Source organism: Heterocephalus glaber, unplaced genomic scaffold, assembly GCF_053883595.1.
Source record: "Heterocephalus glaber isolate CG9 unplaced genomic scaffold, H.glaber_assembly_v1.0 deba00001781, whole genome shotgun sequence".
NCBI lineage: Eukaryota > Metazoa > Chordata > Mammalia > Rodentia > Bathyergidae > Heterocephalus > Heterocephalus glaber.
The window spans coordinates 1081118-1100462 of NW_028258467.1; the positions used below are offsets into that span (position 1 = coordinate 1081118).

The following is a 19345-nucleotide window of genomic DNA, read 5'->3' on the forward strand; positions in this document are numbered from 1 at the left end:
GAGGCGTGCAGGCCCTGCCTAGTGTCGGCACCTGCTGCCTCTGCGGTGCAGCCCTGGCGGGGTGGGGACTGTGAGGCGCAGGACTGCAGGCTGCTCTAGGGTGCTACCCGGGAAGTTGCAGGGGCAGCCCTGGACTTGCCGGCGCTCCACTCGTGGACGCGACCGCCGCCACCATCGTCGTCGTCATCATCATCATTATCATCATCATCATCATTATTATTATTATTTGGTACCGGGGATCGAACTCGGGACCTTCCACTTGCGAGGCAGGCGGCGGCACCACTGAGCTAAATCCCCGGCTATTATTTTTGTTCAGTTACACGTTTCTACTTTAAAAGTAACAGATGCTTAGCATTTTTATGAAATGCACAGGACTGAAAGGGAGAGTGAAAATTAAAACATCCCGGGCTGGGGATATGGCTTAGTGACAGAGCGTTTGCCTAGCGTGCGCGGGGCCCTGGATTCCATTCTCAGCACCGGGGGAAAAAATTAAAAGGTCCCATTCTCTAGTGCTACTTCCTGAAGTTCTGGAAGAGGTGCAAATGACACTTTCTGGGCGTGTACAAATAAGCGCACGAATGTTTTCTGTATTGCTGGGGAACGTTCGTCATATGCCACGGAGATAAATTGTAGTAGATTTGTGGTTTCGTGGCATGTGGATTCTCTCCTTATAGTTTTCTGGAGGCTGGTTCTGCTTCTGATTGTCAGTCAGTGTTCAATACTTTAGGGTTGTCAGATGTGAATGTTCAATAAATGGAGAGAGAAGGCGTTTGAAGTGGAAAAAAATACTTAGAAGAAGACTGGAGGAGCTGTTGGAAGCTTATCTGGATTCTTATCTGGGCTCTGTTGCCCAGGACTGTTCAGGGTAGTGATTCTCACCTGCAAAGTGAGGGTGCTGCTTGATCTCAGACTGGCAGGTATGAAGAGAACCAGCAGGAAGCACTAACAGGTGGTTCCAGGGCTTGTTACTTACTGCCTTGTCACACCTGCCCTATCTCACAAACAGCTGCAAAGTCTCAGGTTGGTGGCTGGTTTGTTTGGCCATCTTGGCTGTCACCAGCACTTGGAAGTATTCTGTAGTAGAAACTGAGGTCCAAGGGGGCTCCAAGAACTGTCATTGTTTGTTCAGGCCATCTGAACATGATATGGATCTTTCTTCTTTTCTCCCTCTTTGACACTTGTTTCCTGTCACTCCCAAACTCAAGATTCTACTAAGAAGCTAATGAGCTGGCCTTGGGTCAGGTGTAAGTCCCAGGAAAAAGCACTTAGAATCACAGACTTATCATCTGGGTGTGTCCTTACTGGTGTCACATCTTGAGGATCCTTTCTACCCACCAGTGTACCAGCCTGTCACATTTCCCCTTACATCTCTTTCACTTTCAGGGGATGCATAGGTAGATTCTTGCTTAATTAATATTTTCTGAGCATTACAGATTGCATCCTAGTGTCTGTGCTAGGAGCTTTCCTTCCATTTTTTTAGAAAAAAATTTTTTTTTCTGGTACAGAGAATTGAACTCAGGACCTTGTGCTTGCCAGGGAGGCATGGGCCCCCTGAGATACATCCCTGGCAAGAAAAATAATTTATATTTAATATTTACTGAACAGTTAAATTCATTTTGGGGTTCAAGTCTGTCAGTTTTGGTTATTTTTTTTTTGGTAGCGGGGATCAAACTCGGGACCTTGCGCTTTCCTGGCAGGCACTGGAACCACTGAGCCAAATCCCAGGCCCAGGACTATGAGTTTTGACAAATACAAGCCAGGGATTTAGCTCAGTGGTTCCGCCATCTGCCTCAAAAGCACAAGGTCCCGAGTTCGATCCCCGATACAAAAAAAAAAGACAAAAACATAAAGTCATATAGTTAAGGTACAGAATAGATCCACTGCCCCTCATATTCTCTCTTGCTCCTGCTTTGGGACCTCCTGCCACTACTGATGTGGCCTCTACCTTCAGTTTTGTCTTTCCCAGAATGTCCTCTAAATGAATTATACAACAGGCAGGAGAGGCTTCTTTCATTTAGCATAATAGATCTGAGATCCGTAGGAGTAGGATCAGCTGTTTCATTCCCTGGAACAGCCAGGAAGAAAGACCTAACCCCTGGGCCTTCCTCTGCAGCCATGTCTGAGCTCAGCGATGAAGCCAGTGAGCCAGAGCTCCTGAACAGCAGTTTGTCCATGTGGCACAGGCTGGGGACTCAGGTCAGCCGGGAGGAGCTGGATGTGCCCCTGGATCTTCACACAGCGGCTTCCATTGGCCAGTATGAGGTGGTGAAGGAATGTGTGCAGTGGTAAGAGGTCCTGGGGAGCATCCCTTTGCCTCACAATTTTAATAACATCTCAGTGGCTTCAGAGCCCATGAGATGGACCTTGCATATAGTTGTAGACATCTGATACCCATGGATGGGCAAGCCCTGCTGGTTGGGCCCATTATCAGTGATGACTTATGTTGGCAGTAACAAAGAAGACAGTTTTGCTGGGTGTGGTGGTGCATGTGTGTAATCCCAGCTACTCTGGAGACTGAGGCAGGAGGATCACAGGTTCCAGCCCACATGAGCTACATGGTGAGACCTCATGTCAACAGTAAAAAGGCTGGGGATGTCACTCAATTACAGCACTTGCCTAGCATGTGAAAAGTCCTGAGTACAATCTATGGTCAAAAAAAAAAAGAAAGAGAGAGAGAGAGAAACTTTGATTCCAAGACAGAAAAAGATGGCTTAACCTTTTCCTCCTCAGTTCCGGGAATGGTACCCAGGGCCTCACACATGGTAGACCAGAAGTGTACCACTGAGTTACATCTTCAGACCCAAGATAATTTAAACTTTATCATAGACTCTCTTTGATCATAGGCTTATAAACATTAATCTATACTTTTACTAGTATAGCTTTAGGGATTCACTGACTGCAACCCCCCCCCCAAAAAAAGAAGAAAACAAAAATGAAGATAGAAAGCAGTACCCATTGGCCTTCTTTGCCCAGAGAGTTCATTTTTATCCCCTGGGGGCCTCCTCTCCTCTCTTACCTTCTATGCAGAAAAGAGAGGCTAGGTTTTTGGCTCTCCTTAGAGAGTGGCCTCCTGCCCTCATGGTCCACCTGCCAGTGTTACTAGTCTACATAGCAGTATTTAGTCCCAGTACCATAAAAAGCCATGGCAGGGCCCAGGGCTATGTTTTACTCATAGTATAGTATAATTCTTACAGTAACTTGGGGAGAAGAATTTGTGTCCAGCCCCTTGTGTGTTTCACCATACTTTACACTCATACTGCTTGCCATTTCTCATTTGGTAACTTGGTGACATGATGTTTGTCTACATCTCTGATGCCTTCTCTAGTTCCTGGTGAGCCAGAGCAAAGCCTCGTTGAAGCACCAGGTCTCCAGTTCCCAAGTTGTTGCCATCACTCATAAATCCCTAGCCAAGGCAGTACCAGTGTCTGGTCCAGGGCAGTCTGTAGTACTCCTTTACCAGGAGGCTTAGGGATAGCCAGCTTGGTATGCAGTCCCATGTCTCCTTGAAGGGTCACCAAGACCCCCAGTATAATTCTCTTCTGGAAATCTCAGGCTCTGAGGTCTTCGAGTGGCCTGTGAAAAATGTAGCCCAGAATGGCTCCACAGAGAAGAGGAGCGGGGTTTGTGCTCTGCCTGGGATTCAACATTAGCTGAGAAGGAGGCTTCTCTGGGCGGAAACGAGGCTTGACAAACATAAGTGTTTTGCCCAGGTGCAGGCTCCTCCCTGTCCTTGTGGAATTGCTGCTCATAAAGGATAGAAGTGCAAGGATGATGAATGGGGTCATTGAAGCCATCTGCAGAGCCCCCTCTGTATGCTCTTGGCAGGGCTGCCACTGTATTCCTGTGATCAGGACCTTTCAGGATGGCTGCCTGGGTGTGCATCCCAGGGTGTGCAAGATGCTAGTGAATGGCGAGTAATTGCCCGGTGTAGCTTAGCATGTGGATCCTAAGAGAGGCACAAGACATGTGGACAGATTGTTGTTCCTGCCACTGGAAGCCCAAATTGTGGAAGGGGAAAGGTTGGCGGGGCCTTCACCGTGCAACTGCTCCTGGGAGTGGGTGTTATCTTAAACTATGACTCCCATACCCCAGTTTCAAAGTCTGAGCCAGGAAACCTGCATTTTTTTCCTGTTGGAAAATGCATTTCCAGAATTGTAATGGAAATCAGTGAGAAAAAATAGGATTCTCTGGTCACAGATTTTTCAAGAATGTTTCTATAGTGTGGTAACAAAGTCAGTGGCAGTGGTTCTTGTGCGAGGTCTGAGTCCCTTTCTCCACCCTTGATGTCCCTTTCTCCTTCATTGTTGACCCTCTACAGCCAGCTCTGCATTAACACACCAGACACTTATCCAGTGGTAGGTGGTCAGGGTGTCTCAGCCTCTGCTCTGCTGACAAACCAGGCCAGCTCAGTCTTTGCCAAGGTGCATCTTGTATACTGCATGTTCACATCCTTTCCCCTCCACCTGCATCATGCCAGTGGCTCCTTGCCCAGTCATGATAACCAAAAATGACCCCAAACCTTGCTGAATGTCCCCTGGTTGAGCAACATGTATCTCACTGATAGTACGAAAGAAAGGAATCAATGGTCCAGGCTAGGAGGAGGGGCAGCCGAGAATATGACATTAGAGAAGGGAGACAAGGACTTTTTAAAGGTGGGTGTCTAAGCAAGTGGAAACATTTCCCTACCTGCCTTACCACGACCCTGGGGACATTTGGAATGGCAGCTCCTCCAGCCTGGCCTGGCCTGGCCTTGCCGACAGCTCTGGTGAACCCCACAAGAGACAGTGGGGCGCGTCTAGTGTATCTTGCATTTGTTTAGGAGAGAGTTAGATTTGAATAAGAAGAATGGTGGTGGCTGGACCCCGCTGATGTATGCCTCCTACATTGGACACGATACCATCGTGCACCTGCTGCTCGAGGCAGGGGTGAGTGTGAATGTGCCAACCCCGGAAGGGCAGACTCCACTAATGCTGGCCTCCAGCTGTGGCAATGAGAGCATCGCCTACTTTCTCCTCCAGGTGAGCTATGAGGGGGCAAAGGCCCAGCAACCCAAGGGGCTCCCTGGCTGCCCTGACAGGACATGAGGCGCTGCAGGCCAGGGTGTGTGCGTGAGCACATCATCACTTCCAATTCTTTCAGCTGAGGGCCTGGAGGGCGCTGCCTGCCCATCTGCTCATATCAGAGAGTTGGGCTTTAACCTGTGCTCTTTGTTTTCTTGAAGCAAGGTGCGGAGCTTGAGATGAAAGACATTCAAGGCTAGACTGCACTCTTCCACTGCACCAGTGCCGGGCACCAGCAGATGGTCAAATTCCTTCTGGACAGTGGGGCGAATGCCAGTGTGAGGTGATTGCCACGGGAGTGGGCTAGGTCTTGTCTGACCTAGGGAGGATGGCTATAGAAGCCACTAGCCAGAGGTCAGCACCACCCCACCTTGGTATGAGAGGTGAAGATGAAGGGGTGGAATGGACGGGCCCACCCAGGTGTGAACTGTCTGCCTTCCTGTCAGGACATCCACTGCATCTTCCTAGGGCTCTGAGCTTCATTTTCTTTATCTGAAAATGGGATAGCAAGTCCTGTGTCAGAGTGTTGTTGGAAGAATCACATGTTACAGCCAGGTGTGGTGGCGCACACCTGTAGTCCCAGCTCTCTCGGAGGCTAAGGCAGGAGGATCACAAATTCGAGCCCAACGTGGACAACTTAGCAACAAAGTGAGACCCTGTCTTAAAATAATTTTTTAAAGAGGCTGGTGTGAAGACCCTGGCTTCAATCCTCAGTACTACAAAAAGAAAAAAGAGAATTACAGTGGTACCTCATGAACTTAATTTGTTCCACAATTTTGGAAAAGTTGGCCACATTTGTGTTTGTCACCTGATGTAGAGTTTGCAAAGAAAAGCAAAATTTTGCCAAACACTCTCCACAAGAATGTCAAACTCAAAAGATGGAATTTGTGTAGAGAAGTAGGACACATTAGCTTTCTGTGAGAAATGAAGAGTAGTAGCTGCTTTTGAGCATGATTAAAGTGGGGATTTAGGAGAAGCAGGTGCAAACAGCCTTGAAGGAGGGGAGGAGGCCCTCTCCGTCTTTAGGACAGGAGGCCAGCACTGGGGATGGGCCCAGAGGGAGAGTGAGCATACACTACACTCTACGCTTAGGGGTCTTGGTGTGGTTTGTCTTCAGCAGGGGAGCTGTCACATGACAGGACTTGTCTCTGCCAATCACCTGACCGGCCTGTCTTGCAGGGAGCCTGTATATGGATTTACTCCTTTGATGGAAGCTGCTGCTGCTGGCCATGAGATAATTGTGCAGTGTTTTCTGAATCACGTAAGTGACCCTGTTGATTAACTTACAATGTAGTTGCAACAAATGAGGTGCCATATCACTGAAATATGAACCGTAACAGAATTTTCTTTTACACATTCTTACGCATTCTGCTTTTCATTCATTTATTCAGTACATTTTCTTTGAAAATCTATTGATGCCAAGTGTTTTGGTTCCTCGGCACTAGGGGTACTGTGGTGAGTAGAATATGACCTGTGATGATCTTGAAAATGCTCTTTAAAAATAGCAGTTCACCCCTGTAATCCCAGGTTGGAGGGAATAGGTATTGGTGAGGAAGATTTCAAGTTCAAGGCCAGCCTGGGTGACTTAGGCTGGGGATGTAGCTCAGTACTCTCTGAGTTCAATCCCAGTACCACAAATAAATAAGTAAAAAGAGACAATATCAAGTGTTAGTGAGGATGTAGAGAAATTGGTAACCTCATACACAGCTGATGGGGATGTAAAATGGCCCACTCCTTGGAAAACAGTCTGGAGATTTCTCAGACAATTACACCTAGGGTTACCATAGGACACATCATTTCTACAAGACTCGAAGATCTGTGTCCTCACAGAATCTTGCATGTGAATGTCCATAGCAGTAATATTTATAATAGCCAAAAAGTAGAAAGGACCTTGATGTTTTGTAATCTGTGTCTTTTTTCTTAGTGATGTTTTGTGCATGACTATGCAGTCATTTGACCTGCACACACACACGCACACACACACACACACTGTGCCAGATTCAAACCCATTCATTATAGCCAGCGGCTGCAGGGGGTAGCGCCCAGAAAGTTTCCTTGGCAATGGGAAGCAGTTTGATTTCACCTTTTAAATCATGCTTTCAGTTGGGGAGGGCTCAGGGGAGAGCAAGCAGAATCTTAGAGAAGCAGAATTGTGCCAGGTTAGTGGGGGGTTCAAGGAAGTTTCACACACACTAGGTGAGCTACAAAACATCCTGCAACTGTAGGAAGTTTACTGCCAAGCAGGATGTGGGGGGTTTGGGTGCTTTGTTCACATGCAATCACTTTGTTCAAGCACAGGTACAAAATGGCATTGAGGCACAAGATGGAGTCGGGTTGGCCATCACACTAGCAGGAGCCCCATTGTGCAGAGGAGGAAACAGGCTCAGACCTGCCCCCAGCTAGTGGGAGGCAGTTTTTCTCACTGGATTATTGCCTTAGTCTGACTGGATCACAGACATCACTGAGGTGTAAGTCTTCTGAAACCATCAAACACTAAACCCACACTAGCAGTGGCTGTTATTCCTTTATGGGTTCAAAAACCATATAACCTGAGTGTGATTATATGGCCCCACATCTCCCCACAGGGATGATAACGGTTTTGTAGAATAGGACCAGGGCTTTCAAACTCAGTTAAGGAACCCAGGCACACTGCGAAGAGATATTATCTTAATGAAAAAAAAAAGTCTGGATTAATGAAGATGATTCTTAATATAATTCAAAATGATCCATTAGGACAGAAAGCAAAGAGATTTATACATGACTGTGAAATTCTTGTTTTTTATTTTATTTTTATTTTTTATTTTTTTGGTACCGGGGATCGAACTTGGGTCTTTGTGCTTGCACAGCAGGTGGCGAAACCACTGAGCTAAGTCCCCGGCCATGACTGTGAAATTCTTAATAGCTGACTTTGGAACAACCTATCACGAAACCTTCCAAAGCAGAATATATAGTGGATAGATCATTGGGCAGGGCCTCCAGGCAGACCAACAGCTGCTCTTCTTAAAATAACTTAGGAGGGGGAAGGGGTAGAAATTATTGCCATAATCATGTGTTAATAAAATATTCATAAATGTGACTTTCCCTTTTATCATCATAGGCTTGTAGGACAAGGACACAAGATAAGGCAAGTCCTGAGCCCACATCAGAGGGGATGCCCCCCAACCTCGTCCCGGGAGAGAAAGGAATTACCCCGCGTTCCTTTCCTTCTCTGGTGACAGACTGCCAGGCCAGGGGGCTCCCATTGTCTCTGCTGTGCGGACTTGCAAAGAGGCTGCAAGGGTGAGCATGGACACTGGAAAGCAGGTCCCAGGCATCCCGCCTGGCTCCCCAACCTCTTCCCAGGCCCACTGAGGGCCTCTCCCAAATAAAGTACACATCCCCAGGTTTTCATCTGGAGCCTGCTTCTGGGGAGCCCAGCCGAAATAATCACCTTCCTTGTCTTTATTTCACTCAGTGCTCACATCACTCCCTCCTTGTAACCCACAGGAAAAGGACACAGAAGCTCAGCGAAGTTTGGTTTGAACCCAGATCTGGGAGCCCACACCCTGCAGTTCAGGCACCTAGGCCTTCTGGCCTCAGTATTCCCATCTGTTAAATGGGGTTGCTTCCTTTCACAAATCCCCAAGCTAAAATGTCCAGGCCGCATTGGAATTTCCATGCCTGCCTGCACTGTGCTATATAGCAGTATAGCCTCAACTGCCACTAGTGAACACAAACAGCTGATAATTTCAAGTTCAGAAATCTCATCTCTCCCAAGATGGCAAACTCTCAAGGGGGACAGTATCCTCACCGCCTCTCCTTTCCCACCTTCTGTCCAGCACAGAACTAGGCACAAAGTCAATGCTGATTCATCTCAGCATGACTGGCCCAACATGGGCCAATCAGATGCTTCCACCCTGGTCCTGCTATCTTCAAGGTCCTTTATGAATTTGGAAGACAAGCTCCTGCCTTTCCTCCCTGCCATGAAAATCAGTAACCCTAGAGTGGAGAAGGTTTGGGGGAATCCCTCTAGTCTGGCCAGTCCACATGCTCAGGATGAAGGGAGTCTCACTTCTGTGCCTGGGGAAAGGGGCTGTGCTGAGATGTATTCTGGGAAAACCCAGAAGTCTCCTTTCTGCTGCCTGTGCAGCTGTTAGAGCACAGATTCTGGAGCTAGATGGATGAGGTTCTGATCCCAGCCTTGCTGTGCAACCTTGCTGTGCAGCCTTGCTGTGCAACCTTGAACAAGTCATCCAACCTTTCTGTGCCCATTTTCTTTTCTATAAAATATGGTAACGATAACACCCACCTGTTGGCATTGCTGGGTGGACTTCATGAGTGAATATATATGAAATATATATGAACATGGCCAGGTGTCCAATCAGTGCTAAGTACATGCTGGCTCCTCCTGCTGTGGTTACTATGACTACCATTACATCTTAAGTAGTATATGATGCTCCTCTCTGAGGTTCTTTCTAGATTTAAAGTGCTATAATGACACAAAAGGGAAAATCTCACTCCAGGCAGGTGTATCTGGAATGTCCTACAGATTCTGTAGGTTCCGGTAGTACTCCTGAACTTCTAAGGCCAAGTGTATCCACTTGGTGAAAGCTACAGAATTCATTCTCTCTGACTCCCAATGGTGAGTTCAGTGATGCCCCACATATTATGTCCATATCCTAACTGCCAGAGCTCGTGAATATAACTGATTTGGAAAAAGGGTCTTTGCTGGTATAATTCAGTTAATCTCACGATGAGATCCAGGGTCACCCAAGTGAGCCCCAAACCCAGCAGTAAAGATGCTTAGAAGAGGTTACAGGTGGTGCAACACAGAGGAAAAGACCACAAGAAGCCAGAAGCAGCGGTGACACGGCCACAGGGCAAATAATGCCCAAGCCACTCACCAGAAGCCAATGCTTCTGCTATGTACCTGAGCCTGCTCGTTTCATTTCCTGTGCTTGGGCATTTCTTGCTCACATGTTGCAAAGATGCATCACAGAAGTAGGCCATAGCTCACCCCCGCCCCAAGCTGGCAACCAAAACAAAACACTCAGATTCAAATTTCCTATGCCAAGGATCAGGTGTTATTTTGTATTAATTTAAACTAAATTGTTGCATAGTTCAGATTTAATGGGCACCTCCAGATTAGGTGCTAAAGTTTGCATGTTGGAGGCCCCACAAAGGCTCATGTGCTAAAGGCCACCCCCAGAGTGGTGCCCCTGGGAGGGGCTGGAACCTTTAAGAGGTGTGGCCTAGTGAGGGGTACTTTGGTCACACAGGCGAACCCCCCAACCGGAACCGGACCTGGAGTGTGCTGCCACTTCCCCTTTCTCTTCCACTTTGACTTGTCTCCATGAGGCAAGTGGTTTTTCTCTGCCACATACACTCACCATGATGTGCCACTTGCCAAAGGCACAAAGCAGTAAGGACAACGTGGGGTAATCAACCCTGGACTGGAACCTTGTAAACTATGAACTGATGTATGTCATTTCTCTTTATAACACGATCATCTTACACATTTGCTATATTAGAAGAAAGCTAATATGTTAACCAATACACATTTCTAAAAATATTCAGAAAAGGAATTGAGGAGGGAACCAAACTGATATACCAAAGCAAAATAAAAAACACGAAACAATAACGGAAGAAATGAGGAAAAACAATAAAGACATAAAACGTGAGAGACAAAGGTCAGTGTAAATAAATATCAATGGAATAAAATTTCCAATTCAAAGGCTGGATTGGAGAATAGTAACATGATCTGACTCTATACTGTCAGCAGGGCATGCTGTTTAGAGCCTTAAACACAAATAAGTTGAAAGTGAAAGAACGGAAGGCATACTCCACACAACCAGTACCCAGAGATAGATAGCAAGAATTTTAAGCCAAAAACTGCTACAAGAGACAAAAAAGGATATCATATTTAAAAGGGGGGCTATCTGCCAGGCATGGTAGTACACACCTGCAATACCAGCCACTTTAGGGGGTGAAGGCAGGAGGATCCTAAGTTATAACAATAGAATACAGCACTTACCTAGCAGTCCAAAGGCCGTGACTTCAGTCCCAATACCACAGATAAAGTGCATGTGTGTAGGGAGAACTCATCAAGAGATATAACGATCATAAGCAAATCTGCATCCAACCATAGAGCTTCTAATTACATGAAGAAAAACTTGACATTATTGAAGAAGACACAATTAAACAATTATAGTAGGAGAATTCTATACTGAAAATTCAGAATGAATATTTTAACCAGAAAGAAGAGCAATAAGAAAATAAAGAACTGGAATAAAACTCTAAAGCAATTAGACCTCAGAGATATCTAATGTGCACCACTCAGGAGCCAAAAAATATGGATTTTCCTCAATTTTATATAAAACATTCTCTCAGTCAGACCCACAGGTTAGGCTCAGGCTCAGAAAATTGTGAAAGCCAGAAGTCATATAAAGTAACTTCTCCTCCTCCTCCTCCGCCTCCTCCGCCTCCGCCTCCTCCTCCTCCACCAGACATCGCTGGCCCTCTTGCTCCTCCTCCTACTCACGAGCCTGCAGCCCCCTGTGAGTACACACACCCCCGCAGGCCCACCAGAAGTGATTCTCAGCTGGGCCTCCACACATCCCCATAGGGCTCTCGGGCGCACCAGGGTGGAGGAAATATTGGGGCTACGCGGCTCCGAGTTCACCATAAAATGGGCGCCTGGGCAGCCCCTAGAAAGAAACTCAAGCAGGGCGCCGCTCACCCGCCACCTTCTGCAGCTCCCACCGCAGCCAACAGAAACAAGTTAGCATGTGAAAGCGGGAAGAGCAGGAGGAATTTTTTTTTTCTAAAAAAAGAACGTAAACAGCTGCCCCCTTCTACATAGGGAGGAGGGAAGAGGCCCTACTTCAGAAAGTCACTTTTTCCGCTGACAAGCAATCCCCCACCCGTTTGAGGCTCCAGGCTCTGGGCTCCAGGGCCTGGCCCCTGTCCTGGAGTGAAGCTATAGCAGGGGCGTCTCCTTCCACCCACTAGACTCTGGCTGGATGGGTGGGTGGCGAGTCAGGCTCCTGTCACAGACTCGTGCTAGCAAAATGCAGGAGGAGGAGAGGAGGAGGAGGGGAGGAGGCAGAGGGGAGGAGGAGGAGGGGAGGGGGAGGGAGGAGGGAGGGAGGAGGAGGGGAGGAGGCAGAGGGGAGGAGGAGGAGGGGAGGGGGGGGAGGGGGGAGGGAGGGAGGAGGAGGAGGAGATGGTGGTGGAATGGTAGGACACACCTGCAATCCCAGCCAGCTTTGAGGGCAAAGGAGCCGGGAAGACAGCTGGAATGAGGCAGATGATGCTCTTCTGAACCTCCAGTGTGCCCCAGGATCACTGAGGTCAGCACAGGATTTGTGGTTGACATGTATACAAGGCTCACAGGTAGCCTCTAGGAGGAAGTGGCTATTCTCTTAGGGCAGCTTTGGCCTCTTAAACTCCACAGGAGCAGGTCCTGAGCTGCTGGAGGATGATTTGGTGGCTCATTTAGCAGCTGTGTGTGAGAAGCCTAGACAGAGGATGAGGTGACCCTAAAAGGCCAGCTTCTCCCTAACTCTGGCCTCATGAGAGGCAAGGAGGCCAGGGTTAGAGGCCAGCTTGCGCGTGTGGTTTGAGGCAACCTCGCTTGTCATGATCCCGGATCCCCCAGCGTGCGCTGTGGTGCTTGGGGCTCCCTCTTCCCATTAAAGATCTGCTCAGTGCCTCAAAGGCAGTTACAACGTGGGGCATCTGTTTCCTCCCACAGCCCTCTGGTGTAGCTCAAGCTGCCAACATCGCTGAGCCTGAGCTTTGGTCAGGCACCTTTGAGAAGTGCTGTCCGTTGTGCTGGATTTGAGTCATAGCCCTGGGTATGTGGGTATGTGGCTGTGGCAGAGGCAGCGGCAATGGAAGTCCCAGGAGGGAAAAGAGCCTGGGTGACATTAGAGACCACCTGGGAGCTGTCATGGTTCCCTGGGCCCCTCTTTGTGAATAAGGAACCCCCGAGGGCTGGCTGTGTTGTGCTGCTCGAGGCTGGAGTAGAGGCTGGGGCCAGTCCTGGAGCTGGAGCTGCCAGGGCTTTAAAATGGAGGCCACTAGGCTAGGTGGCTGCTCCATGCTGCTGCCTGTGCCTATCAATGGCCCCCGGTGTGGGTGGCTTGCTAGAGGCAGAGTTAATGCGATGTTTCCCTTGTGTGGCCTGGTTTAATGGTTCCCTTGTATGGCTGGGGTTCGGTGTGGGCAGGGTGGAGGCTGTGGCTGTGCTGCCACTGGGCAAGTCACAATAGCCTGTGCAGAGGGGAAGGAGTTCCCACTGGAGCCAGTGGGAGGCCCCAGGAGGAGAGGCTCAGGGTGCGGGTGTGGTATCCATAGGGGTGACCCCGTCATCAGGCCCGGATGTACCCATAGGGGTGACCCCTAACTGGGGAGCAGAGCCTTGGGCTTAGGAGGACGAGAGCAGGGCCCCAGGAGGTGCTGTGAGAGATGTGGCACCGGCTGCTGTGCTCTTAGCGACCCTTGGATTCAAAGGGCCCGGGTCCTCCCCATTCTCAGTGGGCCCCTGGGTGAGTTTCCTCTTTTCCTTCCTGTGAGGAAAGCGCTCCCCTACTGAAGGCCCAGGTAAAGCAGGAGTCTTGCCTCTCCTTATGCTGTCCTTGCCAGCAGCAGGAGATGGGACAGGTACTGAGGAGCTAGGGGCAGCGTCTGTGGCATGTGAGGAGGGGACTGGAAGGGGCTGTGAGCTCAAGAGGGGAGCAGCTGAAGTGTGGTTCCTCCTAGACCCCGGCTGCACTGAGGTGGCCACAGCAGCAGGTGCCAGGGGGCCCCCTGACACCTTGAGTCCTGCTTCTTTCTATTCTTATTCTCCCCTCCATTCCTGTTGGGCACTGCAGGGACAGAAGGTGGAGCAGTCCCTGGGGCAGGCAAGGGAGGAGGGCTGGAAGGCTGTGTGGTCTTGCTGACCTTGGCCTGCGATTCCCCCATCAGAATTTTGTTTGTGAGCCTCCATGCGGCCTCCTTCTCCTGAGCTATGTCTTCAGGGGTTACCTCATAGCTTAGTTTGGGAGGTGGTGACAGGGTCAGAGGGACCCCTTGCCTAGGCCTCAGAAGGGGAGTCTTGTGTTTTCCTCACCCAGAACCCTCCACTGTGGCCACACAATTCCTCCCTGTTTCTGCCTGGTTCAATGTCAGGTCTGCCACTTTGTTTCCAGTGTTCAGGGGAGCTTCTGGGCCTGAACATGAATACTGGAAGCCATTCTCCCTCGGATCTTTGGAGGGCCCCAGAAGTGGCCTAGTGTGAATTGTGGCTGGAGCCCTCCTTTGCAGTCCTGGTTACCCTCCAGTGGAGCTGTAGGAGCTGCTGATGGCATTTTGCCAAATCAATGGGCTCACACAGAAGGGCTGGGAGCAAGGGTCAGGTTTATCTCTGGAGGGCTGCCTGCAGAGGTTGCTAGATAGAGGCCCAGGCCTTGGAGCAAAAGGAATAACACCTTGCTGGCCTTCAATGGGCCTGAATGCAGATGGTAGCTTCCCAGGACCATAGATGCCCCTCCTGGGCTGAGCCTGTTGCTCCATGAGCCAAAGAGCCGGTCTGCTCCTCCGTACTGGGGGATGAGCTACAGGGTATCTGAAAACCGCCTGCAGAGAGCACTAGCTTTCTCTGAAGACAGCCTGCTGGTTGAGGCAGACAAGGGTCTGCCAGGAACAGGACTTGTTCGGAATCCTCTTTCCCCAAAGCTGATGTGAAGCCCAGAATGCTGTGGGACGTCTAGAAGCGGATCCAGGAGCAAAGGTGGCTAAGAGGGATGCACTCACCCAGGGTTCTTGCCAGGCGTGGTGAGGGGTCCAGGAGATGAGCCCCAGGGGCAAGTTCCTGCCCCCCCCAGTGGGGGGCGCGGTTTGCAGGGCTGAGGGACAAAGCTAGCCCAGGGAACTGCCCACCAGAGCTGTCAGGGAGTGTGGGATACTTCTTTTTCAAAAACGGGGGAGCGTACCTCTTGGAGCGGCCAACTGCTCCACAGTCTCAACCGCAACAACACTTCGTTGCTGGGACCACGCGCACAAAAGGTAAGAAGCAGCCTGGGAGTTTGCAACGTTTTTGCAATTTAGTGGGGAGGAAAGTCCCTTAGTTGATGAGTCAAGGTTGGGAATGAATTTTAGAACTGGAAAGCCCTGTGAGCACCATGTGAAGCATACTTGAATCACTGGCTTCTGCTTCCCCAGAACCGTCTAACTTGTTAGAGGGCCCTCTTCCACATTTTTTTCAAGGCACTGTGTATTGAACCATGTGCCTTTGCACTGAGCTATATCTCCAGCCCTTTTTTATTTTTTGAGACAAGGTCTCACTGGGTTGCACAGGTTGGACGCAAACTTGCTATCCTCCTGCCTCAGTCTTCCAAAGTGCCTAGATTACAGGTGTACACACCACATCCAGCTTTTTTTTCACTCTCTTTTGAGATGGTTCCTTCCTCTGGCTGAGGCTGCCCTGAAACTTCTGGACTTAAGTGATGCACCTGCCTCAGCCTCCTAAGACCCTTGGACCACAAGTCTGTCTCACTGCACCTGGCTCAGAGCCTTTCTCATCTTCTCTGTCTGATGTTTTCTAGAACTCTCGTGCTCCATTTCATTTGGCTTTTTTTTGGAGACAGGGTCTCACTATGTAGTTCAAACTGGCCTTTAACTCATTATGTACCACAGGCTGGCCTTGAACTTCCAGTGGTCCTCTTGCCTCAGCCTTCCCAGCCTCCAAAGTGCTGGGATTACAGGCATGCGCCACCATGCCCATCCTCATTTTGCATTTGAGGAAGGAGCCATCTGGCATCTTTTTTTGGAAAGACTGGTGACCTGCTTAGTAAATACTCCCAGAGGGACAGCTAGGCCCCCGGCACAGTTGTCTTGAGCAGGCATGAGATAGACAACTGACAGTTCAAAAAACTTTTTTAAAAAATTCAAAACTCTTGCTCTCAGACTCAGCTTTGAGATAAAGGTGACAGTTGGGCCCTTCTACCCTCCACATGGCTGGGAAAAGACCACAAGAAGTTGTTTCCAGCTCTCCCAGCTTTAGGGTGCTTATAAAGCCCAGGGGCTATGATATCATGGTAGTTACACCAGTATTTGCCCTAGTGTCCCCATACTAAAAAGCTTTAGGATCTTGGTAGAGGCAGGCATTCCTGTGGGCAGCTGCATTCAGGAAGTTTCATGGGTTGAGGGGAGGGTATCCACATAAGCAGACACTAGAGCAAGGGTTTAGAGTTGTGGTAAATTAGCAGTATCAAGGGGCAGTGCCCAGATGGTATGAGAGGAGCCCAGGGAGCAGTGGGGATTTGGGACAGGCAGACATGGGAAGCTTGTCTAGTTTTGGAGCCAGCCAGTCTAAACGTGTATCAGACATGAATCAACATTCCCACTGCAGTCAGCAACAAAGTCACGTGTCCAATTTGAAGCATGAACCATATGCCCCTCTAATGCCACCAAATTCTTCCTTTAACTCAAGTCTCCTATATTCCCTGGTTAAGGAAAACACAATAACTCTGACCCTCAAGGGAAAGAGTCCTGGCAAGGAGCCATAGGCTGGTTTCTCTTTCTGCAACTATCCACCCCAGCCCACTCATCTTTAGACACAGACACTGTTCCTTAAAAGGACAAGTTGAAGCCAGGTGCAGTAGCACATGCCTATAATCCTCAGGACTCAGAGGGTGGGGCAGGAAAATTGCAAGTTTGAGTCTAACTCGGGCAACTTTAGGAACTTAGTGAGTCCCTGTCTCAAAATTTAAGAATACATACATAACATACAATTGGAGAGGTAGCTCAGTGGCACTTGGCTAACATGTGTAAGGTCCTTGGGTCCATTCCCAGGACTGCGCACAAAAAAGAGGACAAGTTAGTTGAATTCCCTATTGTGTCAGGGATTGCCTTTGGGAAATGTTTCTAAACCCTGTTTGGCCACAGAGATCATCCATGGATCCAAGCACAACACTTCACTCCAAGGACTCTTTTCATGTTCCTTCCCACATGCCCTGCTATGTCCCATGCCACCTATACTACTTAGCTCTTCTGCCCACCAAGCAATTTCTCCCAAACCCTGTTCATCCAGCAAGCCCTGCCTCAGCCTTAGGCCCTCAGAAGAACTTCTAAAATCTTTTGATTTAGAAAAATTTGAAACCTAAAAAAGGTTGTAAGACATAAGTTGGACAAATAGTTGGATATATGTATGTATGTATATCCTAGAGTAATCAAATGTTAAATCTATATCTATATCTATCAGTCCCATATGGTTCCAGAGACTGAACCCAGGACCTTTGCACTATGCTACATCCACCCCCCCACTTTTTTTTTTGTACCAGAGATGGAATTTAGGACCTTGTGCTTTGGAGCCAGGTGGTGGCACCACTGAGCTAAACTCCTGGCCCACATCCCCACTTTTTTGAGCCAGAGTCTTACTGTAGTTCAGGTTTCTCTTGGACTCACCACGTAGCCCCAAGCTGGCCTCAAACTCAAAGCAATCCTCCTGCCATAGCTATAGTCTCCCCAGTGCTGGGGATTACAGATGTGTGGCACCACACCTGGTTCATCCCCAGCCTTTAAAAATATTTTTTATTTTGAGACAGGGTCTCACTAAATGGCCCAGGCTGAGGTTGAACTTGCCATCCTCTTACTTCAACCTCCCTAAGTGTCTGGGTTATAGGCTAGCTGTCTTTCTCCTTTAATTGAGCCTTTCTTTGTCCTTGAGGACACTGGCCTTAGGAAAGAGGACCGCTTGGATTTGAGCTTATCTGACTTTACCCTTAGGGTGGGACTCAACTAAGTATATTTGTGGGATGGCAGAGTGATGTTGGGACCTTCTTAGCTCGTGCACCAGGAGGGAGGGACATGAGGTCAGCTCGTCCTGTGGTTCAGGTGGAGTCCACCAGATTTCTCACAAGTTTCCTCTTCATCATGAGAAGTCCTTCTGGGGACTTCAGGGGTTGGGGTGCATGCAGCCCTGTCAACTATTCCTATCAGGTTAGTCTCTGCTCGTCCTTACCTGACCCAGAGGCCGAGGTCGACTCCGCAATCGTGTAAGAACCTGGCCCTTGGCCACGTCTGCCCCACTTGCCCAGACTTAGCTGCCCGAACCACAACTCCCAGGAGGCCCCACGTGTATGGCCCTCGGCGGCCACAGTCGCCCGTCACGTGAGTGCCATCTCTAGTCACGTGCCCGCCTGGTGCCACGTCATGTGATCACGGGCGCGGTTCTCGGAAACGCACTGGTGGGGGCCGGGGGGGGGCGGTGGTCGGTTTCCGCGACCGCTGCGGGTCATGGCGAACGTCTCCAAGAAAGTGTCGTGGTCCGGCCGCGACCACGATGACGAGGAAGCGGCTCCGCTGCTGTGGAGGACAGTGCAGCCGGGAGACGGGACGCCGGTGCTGAACGGGGCCGGGCCCACCGGGCCCCAGGTGAGGCTACTGAGGGGCTTGGGACCGTCCAGACATGCTGAGAACCCGGGCTTTTGGAGGGCAGTTGGCTAGGCCGCTGAGGCTAGGAGGCCCTCAGGGTCTGAGGAGGGCGTGAGCCGAGCCCTGCCTTGGACAGCCTTGACCCCAGTATATTTCCTTGCGGTATTCTCAAGAATGACTTCAAAGTGGAAGCCAATGATCTTCTGAAGCTCTTTTTAAATTGTAATAAACGCACCAACAACTGTTTTTGTGTTTTGAATCCTGGAATGTTTTAAATTATAGTTTTGTTTGCAGAGTTACTCTTTCCGTTGCTCTTTCAGTGAGGTCACTGAAGATGTCCATGCATCACCTTCCTCTGTGGGGATCAGTCTGACACTGAGAGCAATGGTAGCAATGACAAGTGTCGGTATTACGTTTCTTTTAGCACTTACTTGAATTTGAAATGTGCAGCCAACACTATTAACAAATCAGATAGATTGGAACGTGTGGTGCGCCTGCCTGACAAGCACAAGGTCCTGAGTTCGATTTCCGGTACTGAAAAAAAGAAGACATGTTGGAACGTGCTCAGCTGACAATATGCAGTTTGGGGGCCGGGGATTTAGCTCAGTTGTGCCACCACCTGCCTCGCATGCAGAAGGACCCGAGTTCGATTCCTGGTGCCAAAAAAAAATGCAGTTTGGGTCTTTAAATGCATTAAGATTCAGAGAAGAAATTACAGTTTGATTTCTTTCCCCCTATACTTTTATTTTTTGAGACAGGGTCTTGCTAAGCAGTCCAGGCTGTCCTTGAACTCACTATGGAGCCCAGGCTGGCCACGAACTCGAGGCAATTCTCCTGCCTCAGTTTCCTGAGTGCTGGGATTACAGGCGTGCACCACCACACCT

General features: G+C 49.3%; 1 protein-coding gene across 26 annotated transcripts in view; it reads left to right on the forward strand.

The window, feature by feature from the left end:
* The window catches only part of Clcn7 (Cl-/H+ antiporter 7), a 52058-nt gene that overhangs the window by 166 nt on the left and 32547 nt on the right, over positions 1-19345 (forward strand). For 3 of the 26 annotated variants that reach the window (XM_021251352.2, XM_021251351.2, XM_004873872.4), the window contains exon 1: positions 12259-18461. In XM_021251352.2, coding sequence (XP_021107011.1) covers positions 18324-18461 — 138 coding nt within the window. In that variant the 5' untranslated portion in view covers positions 12259-18323. Of the gene's footprint in view, positions 1-4; positions 5344-6177; positions 11597-12257; positions 18462-19345 lie in introns of those variants that run through there. The other 23 variants (XM_087202885.1, XM_087202887.1, XM_087202882.1 and 20 more) reach the window with 23 other exon arrangements.